The sequence below is a fragment of the Kryptolebias marmoratus genome, linkage group LG11 (genome assembly GCF_001649575.2).
Source record: "Kryptolebias marmoratus isolate JLee-2015 linkage group LG11, ASM164957v2, whole genome shotgun sequence".
In the NCBI taxonomy this organism is placed as follows: domain Eukaryota; kingdom Metazoa; phylum Chordata; class Actinopteri; order Cyprinodontiformes; family Rivulidae; genus Kryptolebias; species Kryptolebias marmoratus.
In genome coordinates, this window is record NC_051440.1 from 9075929 (window position 1) to 9089290 (window position 13362).

Genomic DNA, 13362 nt, shown 5'->3' on the forward strand with positions numbered 1-13362 from the left:
GAGAGCAGCCTATATTGCTGTGCGTTTCCAGGTGCATGTCATGTGTTAGTAGTCCATGGGGATGCCAGTGGAATACGCTTGACCACACCTGCAGCGACAAGGATGACAGCATAGTGGGTTCCACCATCATCAGACATCGTAAGGTGAGTCATTGTAAAGCACAGGTCAGGATCTTTTATCATCGATGGTATGTGTATGATAAGCGCTGTCAAATACAGAACAGAATTTTAAAAGATACATCTAATCATCGCATGTGATGCTGTGCCTGAGCAATGCACATTCTTCCGGAAAATTAATAAAAACACAAATCCCTCTATCAGCTGCCACCATCTTGCATGGCAAATGTTGAGGGTGGAGGATATCAATTTACAAGTCAGCAGATGTTCCAGCGATACACTTATCTGTCGCCGCAGATGAGAGTGTCCGCTAAGTGGCTTGCATATTTAAAATGTAAATCATTAGAAGTGGGAGTGTCTCATTTGTTTTGATGTGTTTTCAGGGATCAGAGTGTCCCCAGTTTGAGAATCCAGATCCTGTCCTGATCCCTGTGGGCCACAAGACTCGGATCGGTTTTGAGGGGATCAATTTAAACAACTACAAGGTAAAGTGGTACAACTGCACATATGAATGTTTTTCTGAGTGAAATAACAGCGGTAACTAATGTACTACTGCTATCTCAAAGAAAAATAGACACATAAAAAGCTAAATTATTAATTCGAACTATATGAATAAAACTGTGAATGCTTAGGTCACTGAACACTCATCAGCATAACTTAATCAACTGGAATTATTGTGATAGTTAACATCTTTTTGAAGTGAAGTTCTGTGGAAATGTTATGAATAGTTCATGTTACCTGTTGTAGAAAGCTCTTTGAATGACCTCAGTTTGGACAGGTACAGTTTAATTTCTGCCTGACTGAGCAGCTAACAGCTAGTTTTAGTGGGGCCAAAGTGGATTTTTACTGTCTTAATACAACTCCAGTCTCAAACCTTTATATAGGGGTTCATGTAAACGCTATTTTTTAAACCTTCACAGACACCAGTTTCACATTACGTGGTTTTTTCATTCAAAATATTATGCTATTCCTTCAGGAAGTACCTTAGGCTATGCTGGAAGTTCTACAGCTAGCTGCTGCTAGCTTTGTGAAACTGACAGCAGTGTAAAAATTCATGAAATATCATTTGCATGAACTGCTATGAATTCTTTTAGATTGGAGTTGTTTTATGATGACAGCAATCCGTGTTGGTATTAACCTCATTAGGATTAGTCGTTAGGTCATCAGTTTGGTCAGAAATAACCCTTTTCTCCAAACTAAGGTCATTAAAAAATGTATCTACAACAAGTAAGACAGTATTTGTTCATAAACTTTCCACAGAGATCTGAACTATCACATGAAGTTAGCTTTCTGAAGTAATCCCTCTGCTGACTGGCTGCTTGCAGTTTCAAACTTGTATGTGAACTGATCAAAATGAACAAAAATGTAATTAGTCTTCAAGGTTCAAGAACATTTTGAGCATATAGACGTGTGTCCACATGTTGAATCTGCACAAACTAAAAGCAGAAGTCACATTTGCTGGTTTCCATTGATCACCAAAATCCCAACAGGAAGTCATAAGAAACAACAATGGTAAATGTTCTGTATTTATGTAGCACTTTTCTAGCATTATTGACCACTCAGAGTGCTTTATAGTTCGAGCCACATTTAGACTCACATTTAAGCAATGCTTTTATCCTATACACAGAGCATGTTTTCTATCATACACACACTCTTACACTGATGATACATCAGGGGGAATAGAATGATTCAGTAGCTTATCCAGGAACAATAATACATGTTAGCTGGAGAGGCTGAAAATAAAGCAAAAACGTCCATTACTTTCCAAAAATACAGTCTCTTTCTAAAATCTTCCTTATTTATTACTCCAACTTGGACAACCAATTTATATTTTATGTTTATTGTGGTCTGATTTCCCACTTCTATTTGCTGTGATGCTAAGGGTCTGGGTTTTGAAACAACTTGGGAATTTACTAACATGCAGTCTTCTCTGGGTGGGAACAGAGTGCTATCAGCAGTCCATGTGATTATCTGTTTGGGCCATACAATAAAACAGAAGAATTTAAAAATAGTGTGTATATCTATAATTTTCTCACTGTGGTTCTGCAGGGTCATGTATTCACAATTGGTACAGAACTGATGAAGAACGTGGAGGAGGAGGTCAAGTCCGATGGAGGTCCATTTTACACTTTCAGCGGCTTCAGTGTGAGTACAGCTGGTGGCTCATTGCTGCACACTTGTTTTGATACAGAACAACACTTTTGTTCCCTTACTGAGCTTTTGGCAAATTCAGTTTTGGCAAGTCTCTTAAATTATGGCTGGTTTGTGGAGCTACTTCCCAGACTGCAATTTAGAGCAACACTCAAAACATAGTATATATATTGTAGAGCTGCCTACTACCTTTTAGAGTCAAATCCTCTATCACACATCAGTGCAGAGTTTCTACGTAAAGCTGCCTTTATGTTCCCAATTCGTAAATTAATTCACCCTTTAACAGTTTTTCATGGCTTCCTTTAATATTCTCTAGCTCCCTCTAATGGACACGGTCCCATAATTCGAGTAATTTTAGTTCCCAACTCAACATTTCAAATTCTGTGATTGGGAAACTCAAACCATGCTTAGCCTCCAGCTATGTTCTTTCTTCAACATTGATTTCCTCAGCTAAAAATCTGCCAGACTGGGTATAATTTTTCTTTATGTCTTTTATTCCCTTGGTGTTGGGGAGCAGCAACCCACACTGTTTGTAGAGAAGAGTTTAAATGTCATTAATCATTGGATTCTGTATTAATAATTCATCATTTTCCCCCTTGAATTTCTTAGTTTTCCTATGATAAGTCACCAGAGACCAATGTTCTTTTCTACGTGAAGGACAAGGAGACTGGCAAGAAGATGGACAGCACACTGAATGGTGAATTTTCTCATTTATTGTGGAGATGCTATTTATAATGCTCTGTGTGGGAGCTCCATTAGAGTAAAAGAAGCTACCTTTAATCTTCAGAAAATAATTGATAATGACTTTAGCATTCAGCCTATTTTACCAGAATGTTATAGATTGTGCGGTGATTCATTGCAGACAATCATACATTTCTCATTACAGTGCTAAATGTAGATTTAAATGCAAGTTAGTTTACAGAACAATACTTGGAGACATATAAAATTATAAGGAACTGATGGGAATATTCTTAAAAGATGATGTAAAGCAAAAATGGCGACTGCTGTTTTTTTTCTTCTTTGCACTGCTTCTCATTCAGTCACCCTGTACAACTGCTCCGTGGGGAGGGAAGACTGTAGTCTCTGTAAATACGCCGACCTGAAGTACAGGTGTGTGTGGTGCAGAACGCAGAATGCATGCGTGTACGAGAAGCTTTGTGCTCAACAGCAGGGGGATCCCCACAACATCGAGTGCCCCAACCCCGAGATCACTGATGTGAGTAGTGGTAACAGTGTTGTCATCACCTCATGTTTACTTTTCAAATGAAAACTGTGCTTTCCTTTAAGGCCTGTGATTAGCAGAGAAAAGATATTGACCTTTTAAATTGGAATATTGAACAGAGCAGTTTATTGGTTGTGCATTTTCTGTCTCATCTTTCTGTTGACAGAAGAATTGGGAATCTCCTTGAGAGCAAGCTGCAGTGTTGCTCAATCTTGTCTAGACTGGATCGATATTTTGTTTACTTGCTTAAATGTTGGGTGTCTTCTTGTCATTGACATAAAATCAGCAGTAATTGTGTTCCTTTTATCTAGGCAGAGGCTTCCAGCAATAATAGAGCCAAACAGATACACAGGGAGATGAAAATATCATAAAGAAATTGCCATGAATTTGTGCGCTGGCAAGCTTCTTAAATAAGGGTTGCCTCATTTGTGGGTTTATTCAACTACCACATTCACCCAGACTGAAATGTCTCACCCAGCCAATCACTAAATTGATCACATTGCAATTTTTAAAGGTTTTCAGAATCTCCAGAGGGTATATTTTAATGATGTCTGGTCATCCTTGTTTTTCCTTTGCACGTGTGTCAGGGTAACAAAATATTTCAGATTTATTATTGTGTGCAGAGGTTCTGACTCCTTTGGGGTGAACTTGACTGTATAGGATCAATCCTTATAGAGCATAATTAAATCAATGCTAATTTCTTTGAAGATTAGCTGTTCTTTATGTTAAATACTAATTAGCTCATGTTTACAGGATAACCTCTGGAAAACCTTGTAAGCATGGTACTCTATTGCTGCGTTCCATTTACTTAGTAATGTAGTGCTAAGAATGTGACTGATTTAATAAGATACGAGCTGAATATAGCTACAATAATTGTTTATTATTGAAGCTATCACTATTTTTCATGCATGAAGGAGCCATATTGAATTTTAAAGTCAGGGTTGGTCAAGATTTTCAACTTTGATTAGTGTTCCTGCTGATTTTTCCAATTTGGAACTTGAAAATTCTAACTTCTGAGTATAAATGGAAAGCACCATGTTTATCTGTTCCACAAAACCATGTTAGCACAGTCACTGTGAGCTTGTTAGCATATTAATATTAGCCTTAAAATTCAGTCTTACTGGTGCAGCCTTACTGAGTGCTTTATAGACAGTTTGATATAATGATTTCTAAATGAAATACTAGTGATCAGTGTTCATCTATTATATATAAGGATTTAATGTATTTATTGTATTGTAATTCATTTCATTGTTATTGGTTACTGGAAAATACCCAGCACAAGCATTTTTATTCAGGAAGTGTGTTTAAATGCTGCATCAGTCTTAGACTTTTTGTGCTCTTTTCAAGCTTCTCGCTCACTAATCAGCCAATGTCTTCTTATACATGCTCACAAACGTGCAGACACTACTTGTGTCATATTAATGTAATTCTCGACCATGGCCTTGAATATAAAACAATTTGTTGAATGGTTGGTTGAACAGACTGAGTAAATCTCTTGTATGTTCTTATAGCACAACTAATCTGTTTAAATCCGTTTCAAATCCCTTCTACCTATAAACACTCCCCCCCACCCCACCCCATCCCAAAAAGTAACACCACCTTAAGGGCAGTGGGGGATGGGTGGAGAGTGAAGGAAGCCCCGTGTTTCCACCTCAACTTCACACNCTCCTCCCCCCATTCCCACCACACACTGTATTTCTTCATCCAGATCATCCCCCGTTTCGGCCCCATGCAGGGAGGCATCTCCATTACCATCTGTGGCTCCAACCTTGGCATTCATAAGGAAGACATTAAAAGCATCACAGTCGTCGGGGAGCCCTGCAGGCATCAGGAGGAGAAGTATTCTGTCTCTACCAGGTAATTACAGTGTGTATAAATATAAATGGATAGATAAATAGAGATATAGATATAAAGATATAGATATATATCGTGTGAGAAGATGCATCAACACTTCAGTATAAGATGGTGTTCAAACTGCATATAAACATGTAATTTTCCCAAAATCTTTTTTTGATCTTTATCTTTGCAAGAACTTATTTATTTTCTTTGGTGGCCTGGCTGCATACGTTGAACAGCTTATTATGCACTCTATTGATTTTAACAGTCTTCAGTTGCAGGTTGATAAATTGGTTTCAAAGGAGACAGCCACTGAAGTAGACACTTAGTGTTTTTGTATTTATTTATTTTTGGTAAAAAGGCTGAACATGCCAGATTACACATAAAGGTTTACCATTTAAATTGCAGCTCAGGTAATTATTACAGCTGCCTGAGTTGGAGGCAGTCTTGGACTGTGCAGCTGAGATGAGAGGAAACATCTGAAACAAAATAACACCAACTAGAATCCGTGTGAATGAGAAGCACATTGTAAAGAGCCTTTTACAACATAAACAAGGTCAAACTATTCTGTAACAGTGTGGACTATTTAGCCTTTAATAGGGACTTTTTTAAATAAAAGAAAGCATTTAGATTCCTGGCTTTGAGAGTACAGTGGATGCAAAACACCTTGGAGTGAAGCTAAAGATGAAGTAGGCTGAATATTTGGAATCTGAGCAAGAACAGTGATGTACACATTCTCTACAAATCCTTCTTGATATAATCTTTTCACAACTAGATGAACCCAAACAAAGTCCTGGAGTTGTTTGGTTTCCCTGAGTTTCTGAGTTTATAGTGGCTTCAGACACTCAAAAGGGCAGCATTTCTTGAAGAAATGTGTTTTACCTTCTATAATCAGTGTTTAATGTGAAAAATCTAATATTTTATTATAATGTTTTTTTATTAAAATATTCATAAATCAAGTACCTTCAAATATTTTTGATGTTGTACTTTACAAAATGTACCCATTTGCATCTGATACTGTTATCACTCTCAGCTGTCAACAAATAGGACATTAATTATGTCTTCAAAAGCAGCCTAGATTGTTAGATCATGATGATTTCGAAGCACACTGCTATGATATAATCATACACGCTCCCCAGATTGTTGGTGGTCTGTTCACCTCACCCCATTGGCGCTTTAATTGGCAGTGCACAGTACCCAAAAAAAAAAAAAAAGATCAAATTAAATTTAACTCTTCCAAATGACTTCAGTCATAGCTGGGTTTAAAAAGCGCACACTTCATACAAATGGTCTATAAAAGAGAAAACAGCCACTTGCCAGAACCATTGGCACCTGGCAGGATGCAGCTACATTTACGACAAATTCTTGCCCCACCATCTGCATGAGGCATAAACTGGGATTTATAGGACCAGATGGAGGTGTTCCACTCTTAAATCATGTGCTTTTGTTGTTTAAGATGTCTGTGCTCTTCTTGTCGTTAGGTGCAGTGCATGTTCATTTTCCTGGTTAGCACATTGGGTTCTTGAGGTTTTGACCAGATTTGCACTGTAATAATTTATTTTCTCACATCCCACTTTAAGCTGCTGACTGTAATGTTCTGACCCTCCTGTTTGCCTGAATCAGGCTTGTTGTTTAATCTGACCCTTTTTATCTGCACACGCATTTTTTTTCCCAAAAGAATGCTGCAGGCTTGAATATGTTTGGTTAATCACATGATATAAAGCTCCAGATAGTGTATTATGAGAACAAATTGGAAAGCAATAGAAGCAGTCGATCTGACATTAAAAACTGCTCTAAATTTATAGCTACTGAGTCAAGATTACTCAGTTTTAGCTGAACGTATTGAACATGTCTGTTTACCATGCCGTGTGTAAAATTCACTGACATTTAGTTTTTCTTGATTTTAATTCTTTTTGACAGTTTTTCTTTTCTTAAATAGGACACAGTGTTCATTTGCTCCTGTGAGAACAAAATGATGAGATTTTTGTCATGTAGCTACGTCACTGAGAGCAGATTAGTATAAATCAGCCCTAACTGTTTCAGGGCACAAGTAACTTTTACCTTGATCATTTTGATGTTCTATAGGCTTAAGTTCAGTTTATTTAATATGTTCTTGCGTGAAAACAATGCATTTTATGTTGTGCAACCATGAAGAGTAGCTAAGTAAATCAATTTCAAATTTGAAATTTGAAATTTCTTATGAAACTACAGCACACATTAAGTTTACTGCCAAAAGTCAAAGCAGCTTAAATTTACAAGCCAACAATTGAAGATCGTACCATTTATTTTGGTGGTAGGCAGATTTAATCAAAAGGATCTGCTTAGTTGTTTCATACCTTTGAACTTTATTTAAAAATCAAATTTGGACTTTTGAATATTAAGTTGAGGACCCCGAGTTTAGATGATTGTTTAATCAATGTCTGCACTTCGAGAAGTAAGTTTGTGATGAGAAGGTTGATCACCTGAATAAATTTGTGCCCCCACAAAGTGAAGCACCAGTGTGTTCTCCTCCCTCATTTAAGAAGACAGATATGTTTAGCAATGCCTGAAGCTTTAACTGGACTGCCTCAGTGCCTTTAGGCCAAAATCTGAACGGTTTAGGAAGTGTTTATAGGCTCTTAATGCTTTATTTTAGGGAATGATGAAGGTTGCCAACAAACCTGATTATCTGATCATGAAAATAATTGTTACTTGCGGTCTGTGCTTGAAATATTGTCTCACTTCTCTTTTGTTTTTGCTGGTTGTTTTATCCAGTGTGGTGTGTGAGATTGGACCTGTTGACCCTAAGAACGCATTGTGGGGCCAGGTAGAAGTTAAGGTGAATGGGGAGAAGACTGGAACCTCCTCTTTGCGCTTCACATATAGGGTAAGTACACACAGTTAGTACTCAGCAGCACCAAAGGAGTGAAACTTCTAGCTAAACGCATACACAAAAGCTTTCACATGATCAAGAGAATGTAATTAAATTCTTTAGAAATAAGAAGAACAAGTATCTTGATCCCAGATGCGTATTTCATTCTAAAGAACATAAAACTTGTTTCCTTTAATCAGATTTCATGAAGCAGTTTCTTTCTTTTATCTAGCCATGGTGTATCTATTTAACTGGCCTTTCATATCTCTGTTAGAACTTCCTCCACCTAAATGTTTGCACGGGAAATTGAGGCTGATGTGGAGCCTGTATAAGTTTGTGTCCGAATGTTTCCGATAAAGTGGGTGTGGGGTTGTTCAAGAAGCCTGAGAGGAAATGTGCATGTTTGTGACGGAGCACAGTTATCTGTATGCGTTTCCTCTGTGGCTGCATGAGCCCACCGCTTGTTGTCCATTTCCGTCTTTCTGAAGGAAATGTGAGTATTTATTCAAGTTATACTTGGAGATGATCGCCCATCTACCACTTCTTCCCCTAGGACCCAATTCCAGATGGGGTGAGGCCCTCTGAAGGTCCCAAAGCAGGAGGCACGCTCATTACTATTTCTGGAACATTTTTGGACACCGGCAGTAAGGAGGATATCCAAGTTAAGATTGGAGACGTGAACTGCGCTGTGTAAGGATTGACGTTATTAATTATTGTCATTGATGCCACCTGTTCTTTTTTCAATTTAGCCTCCTCAGATGTCAATAAACTCTTTGTAATACTCCACGAGAATACATTGGAGAGCTATAGAAGCAGTCCATTTGACATTAAAAATGGCTCTGCAGTATGAGCCACTGAGACAGCATTACTCAATTTTAGTTGAATCTATCCTTTGAGTCCTCTTCCAGGACTCAAAGGAGGACGACAACTATTGTCCCCCAAGCTGCCCAGCTTCTTACCTCATCCTGTGTAGCTCTGCTGATGTTCAGCCAATTAAGAGTTGCACGTGTCATTTTCCTAATTCAGTATGTTTCTATCTTTTATGCTGTTATTTCTCCCTTTATAGTGTTGTTGTTTTTTTACCATGAACTTGAACATTTTAGGCTTTTAGGAATTCACTAAGTATGCAGTAAAGCAGTGACTGTGTTTATCTTGTGTGTGTGTGGCTAGTGTTTGTGCTTTCAAATTGCCCCCTTGAGGATGAATAAAGTGAATTCAGTCAGATGATAGAGCTCCTTATTATCAAACTTAAAAACCTATCAATATGTATATATTTTTTTACCTTCAACAAGTAAAAATAGAAGCAACTTTAGCTGTAGAATAAATATTGAATGGTCTTGTTTCTTTTACAAATGGCCTTTTTTTTCCTTCTCCTGATTGCTAATGTTCTTTGGAAATCAGGCTGCAGTGACATTTCAGAGAGAGTTAACAGAAAAATAACGAGCCCAAGAAGTACCAAAGCCTGGAGTTAACAAACTGTCAGGTGTCTGCCATGTTGGCTTGCACTGAACGGTGACCTTTTACTGCCCCCCCACCCCCCACCCACTCCTTCATTGGGCAAGTGCTGAGCTTTGTCCTTGTCTTGGCAGGGAGGACTTCGGAGAAGAGATTACCTGCAGGACAGGTGAATACCGAGCAGATAAGGTGCCCTCCGGCCTTCTCACCGTCACAATTCACTATGGGAAGTTTACCACGAAACCCATCACAAGTGTCTTCCAGTTCATGGAAAACCCAACTGTGCTGGACCATCAGCCTCGAGAGAGCTTTGTCTGGTCAGTTCAACAAAAACATGCACCTTAGATTAAAGAGCAATTTCAGCTTTTTTTTTTTTTTGTCTGCTCATTTCTTTTTTTCCTAAACAAAAATAGCACTTCAATGAAAACTCAGGAAAAATAGTTTCTGTTTTTCTGGTATTTTTTTAGCCAGTCTGACCATTAATCATAAAGATAATTTATACATTAGTTGTGTTGCAGAGATTTGTAAAGTAGATTTCCAGGGCACTCATATAGACTCCGTGACAAGTGTAGATTTGTTGTAGTTACAAGCACGGACCTTATTTGAGTGAGGGGGGGGGGTAAAATAATAAATCTTAGAGATTTTTGCTGATCCTCTTTCCTAGCACAGAGTGCTGGTATTTATTCAAATGCTTTGCCATGAAACAAATTTATGATAAATCATAAAAACGATAACAAGCACTTGTTTTCACCTGCCTTGTGAAAAATTTCTACACCTTCTAATTTACAATGCATACGATTTATGAGTTACATACAAATAAACTAATGGCCACAACAGGCTCAAGTGCTGAATTTCATGTGCGTTATGTTACAGCAAACATCATCCGAGCACTTCGCTGTATCAGCTGACAGTCTCACTGTAACGTGTCTTGTTGTGATAGCTTTAGGAAATGTGCTTTCATTGCACTGACTGAAATAATCCAGCCAGAATCGATGCGACTTACGTCTCTGCAACAAGGTGGTGTAGGAAATGTCATGAAGACCATTAAAGTGAACAAAAACAAGAGAATAAGACACAGACTGATTTCACCTTTAGAATAACTCAGCAGTGCAAGAGAAGCTCAAGACCAATAAAATCTGCTGCATTAACGTTAATGATTGAAAGATAGAAAGTTTTCAGTGCTTCGTCTGAACACTCAGAGGCCTCGTGCACAGCTGTCACTTTATATCCATCTTGGATGATTTGACTACAAGTGGTCACCTTTGGCTAGAGCGTTCACACCTGGCAGATAAATGTGTAACCCAAACTGTTTTTGTGATCAGATGTCTATTACCAGCTCGATATGCAGACGCACAAGCAGGCACGTCACATAACAGACAGCAGGTCTGTTGATGTTTCTAAAAATGATCGAATACATTCAGACAGCTGAACTGTATTATTATTATTTTAACATTAACACAGTTCAAAGCTATTTTTTGTAGAATTACCTTCTGATTAGCTTAATTATGTAACAGACGCAATATTGAAGGAATATAATATGATTAGTGACTTCACAGATCTCTGTGTAAGAGCAAAGACTGAGGATTTTAACTTGTAAAAGTCAACCAATGTAAATGCTGCACTAACAGCCTCCATCTGTTTTACACTGCTTTACTGTGAACGTAACATTAGCGCTGTTTAATTCGATTAATATAATGCTATTTAGACTGTTGTCCTGTGATACACATTGTAGCTCACAGTGACCACAGTGGGTCAAACCACCCTTAAAACAATCAGAACAAACTTTAACCTAAAGAAAAACTTACTATGTAGCATACTGATAAATAAAATTCTGACAAAATGGCCATTTTAATGAGAAAAATTTCGATCTCCAGGTTATTTAAGTTTTTGTTAATGAAACAAAAAAGCTGTATCTTCAGAATATTCCAAACAATGGCTGTTAAGTTATGTTAAATCAGTCTGCAGCTGAGCAGATTTCTTTTTCTTTTTTTTTTTTTTTTTTGAGACATCCAGATAATAACTCTTGAAAGCTGCTTATATGTGGCACCACGTCAGGTCAGTAGGAGGTCCTACATTGAGGATCAGGATGGATTGCATTCAGACTACCAAACATATGTGAATAAATGAGATCCAGACTATCTCCAGTGGTCCGAATGATACTCATCGAGGCCATTCACTCCTGTGTTTAGCCTTATCCAAATGCAGTCTCTCTAGCTTTAAAACATGTAGATTTTGGTGTGAATAATTATGTAACAAATAAAACAACTTTTTTTTTTTTTTTCAGTTGGAAGGACTACAAAATAAGTAAAAGGGGTTTTCATTTCCAGTTCAATTTACCCCAGATTTTATTTTTCTAAAACAAAACTAAAGGTCTATTTTCTGACAAAGTCTTTGAATAGTTGTGCCATTTTGTCCTTGTATGGCTTGCATTACATACATTTATTATGTGTTTTTGTTGTTTGTACTTATTTGTGTGTGTTTTAGTGGAGGCAGGAACATTGTGATCACTGGCTCCGGTTTTGACCGCATCCAGACCGCAATCATGAAGGTCGAGGGAGACGACGCATTTGCTCTCAAGGTCTGTATTAATTTTATTTCTCAGCATGCTTCTTCTTTAATCCAATTTGCTTCCAATTTTTTGCTTCTCACCAAGTTTCCGTCGCCATGTTGTTGCACCCACTCAGTAACAGCACCACGTTAATTACATTCACAATTAGTTTTAAAGTCTGCAAAACGTTACCACCGTTACAACTAAACGATGTGCTCGTTCTGCTATACTTTCACTGATCAGTGCAGTTCCACAAATCCTTAAAACCTGGTAAACTGCAGATAGCAGAACTATTGTTTCACTCTCACTAAAATGTAACAATATTCCTCAGCCGACAAAATTTGGTCCTGAATCTGCCAGGAAACTTCAGCCAGAAACCTTTCACACAGCTTCTTCCAATTTACCCTTCTGAGTACTGGGCACTGCTAGGTTGTAGTAATTTTGTTCATTTCATTTAAAGACCTAAATTTAATACCAGAATTAAGGTTGCAGAAGATTATCTTGCTGTGCTGTTTTACTACTTTCCTCCCCTGCCAAGTTCCCGGGCCCAGCTGCCCAGGGAAAGAGGAGATTTGAAAATTCGCCTGGCCACCACAAGCTAGCACTGGATGCAAAGTGTTATCTCAAAGGCATTGACTGCTCAAATTAATAAGCTTCTTTTGGTTCAAGTCCGTCCAACTAGGCCTAAATATGGGAACTCATTATGACTGCTGGCATGTGGTATAATGAATCGTAGGGTTAGGTTAGTAGTTTGCTGTGGTGGTCTTCTTTTCTTTTCCTTTTTGTTTTAAAGACCTCCTAGTATGTATAGTTTTAAAAGGAGACCTGTTTGAAGCCATTTGAAGGTAGAAATTTTTAACTGTGTTTAATTAGAGCGTGCCACACCTCACAAGTAGCTACTTAATGAACTGAGCCACCTAATAAACTACCTTATTAATGTATGACCCATTTCATAGAAGGATGGTTCTTTAAGTAGAGTCATATGATACTTCCTTTGTGTTAGTTTATTGTTTAATTGGATTTTTCATACTAACATTTTAAAGTATGATGGTAATTATAGTATCTTAGAACAACTAACCTACAACAAGGGCTTAAGTAGCTTTGATATTAACAGAGATTTAATGGTGAAAATGTTTTAGTGTTGAAATCTGACAGACACAGTTTATACCTTTGCCATACTTTC

At 37.8% G+C, this 13362-nt stretch overlaps 1 protein-coding gene across 3 annotated transcripts in view; it reads left to right on the top strand.

The window, feature by feature from the left end:
• The window catches only part of plxnb2b (plexin b2b), a 133135-nt gene that overhangs the window by 96123 nt on the left and 23650 nt on the right, over positions 1-13362 (top strand). For all 3 annotated transcript variants that reach the window (XM_017434762.3, XM_017434766.3, XM_017434763.3), the window contains exons 10-19: positions 32-143; positions 500-601; positions 2166-2261; positions 2877-2964; positions 3308-3483; positions 5198-5346; positions 8080-8191; positions 8730-8866; positions 9766-9948; positions 12116-12209. In XM_017434762.3, the coding sequence (XP_017290251.1) occupies positions 32-143; positions 500-601; positions 2166-2261; positions 2877-2964; positions 3308-3483; positions 5198-5346; positions 8080-8191; positions 8730-8866; positions 9766-9948; positions 12116-12209 (1249 nt within the window). The remainder of the gene's footprint in view (positions 1-31; positions 144-499; positions 602-2165; positions 2262-2876; positions 2965-3307; positions 3484-5197; positions 5347-8079; positions 8192-8729; positions 8867-9765; positions 9949-12115; positions 12210-13362) is intronic.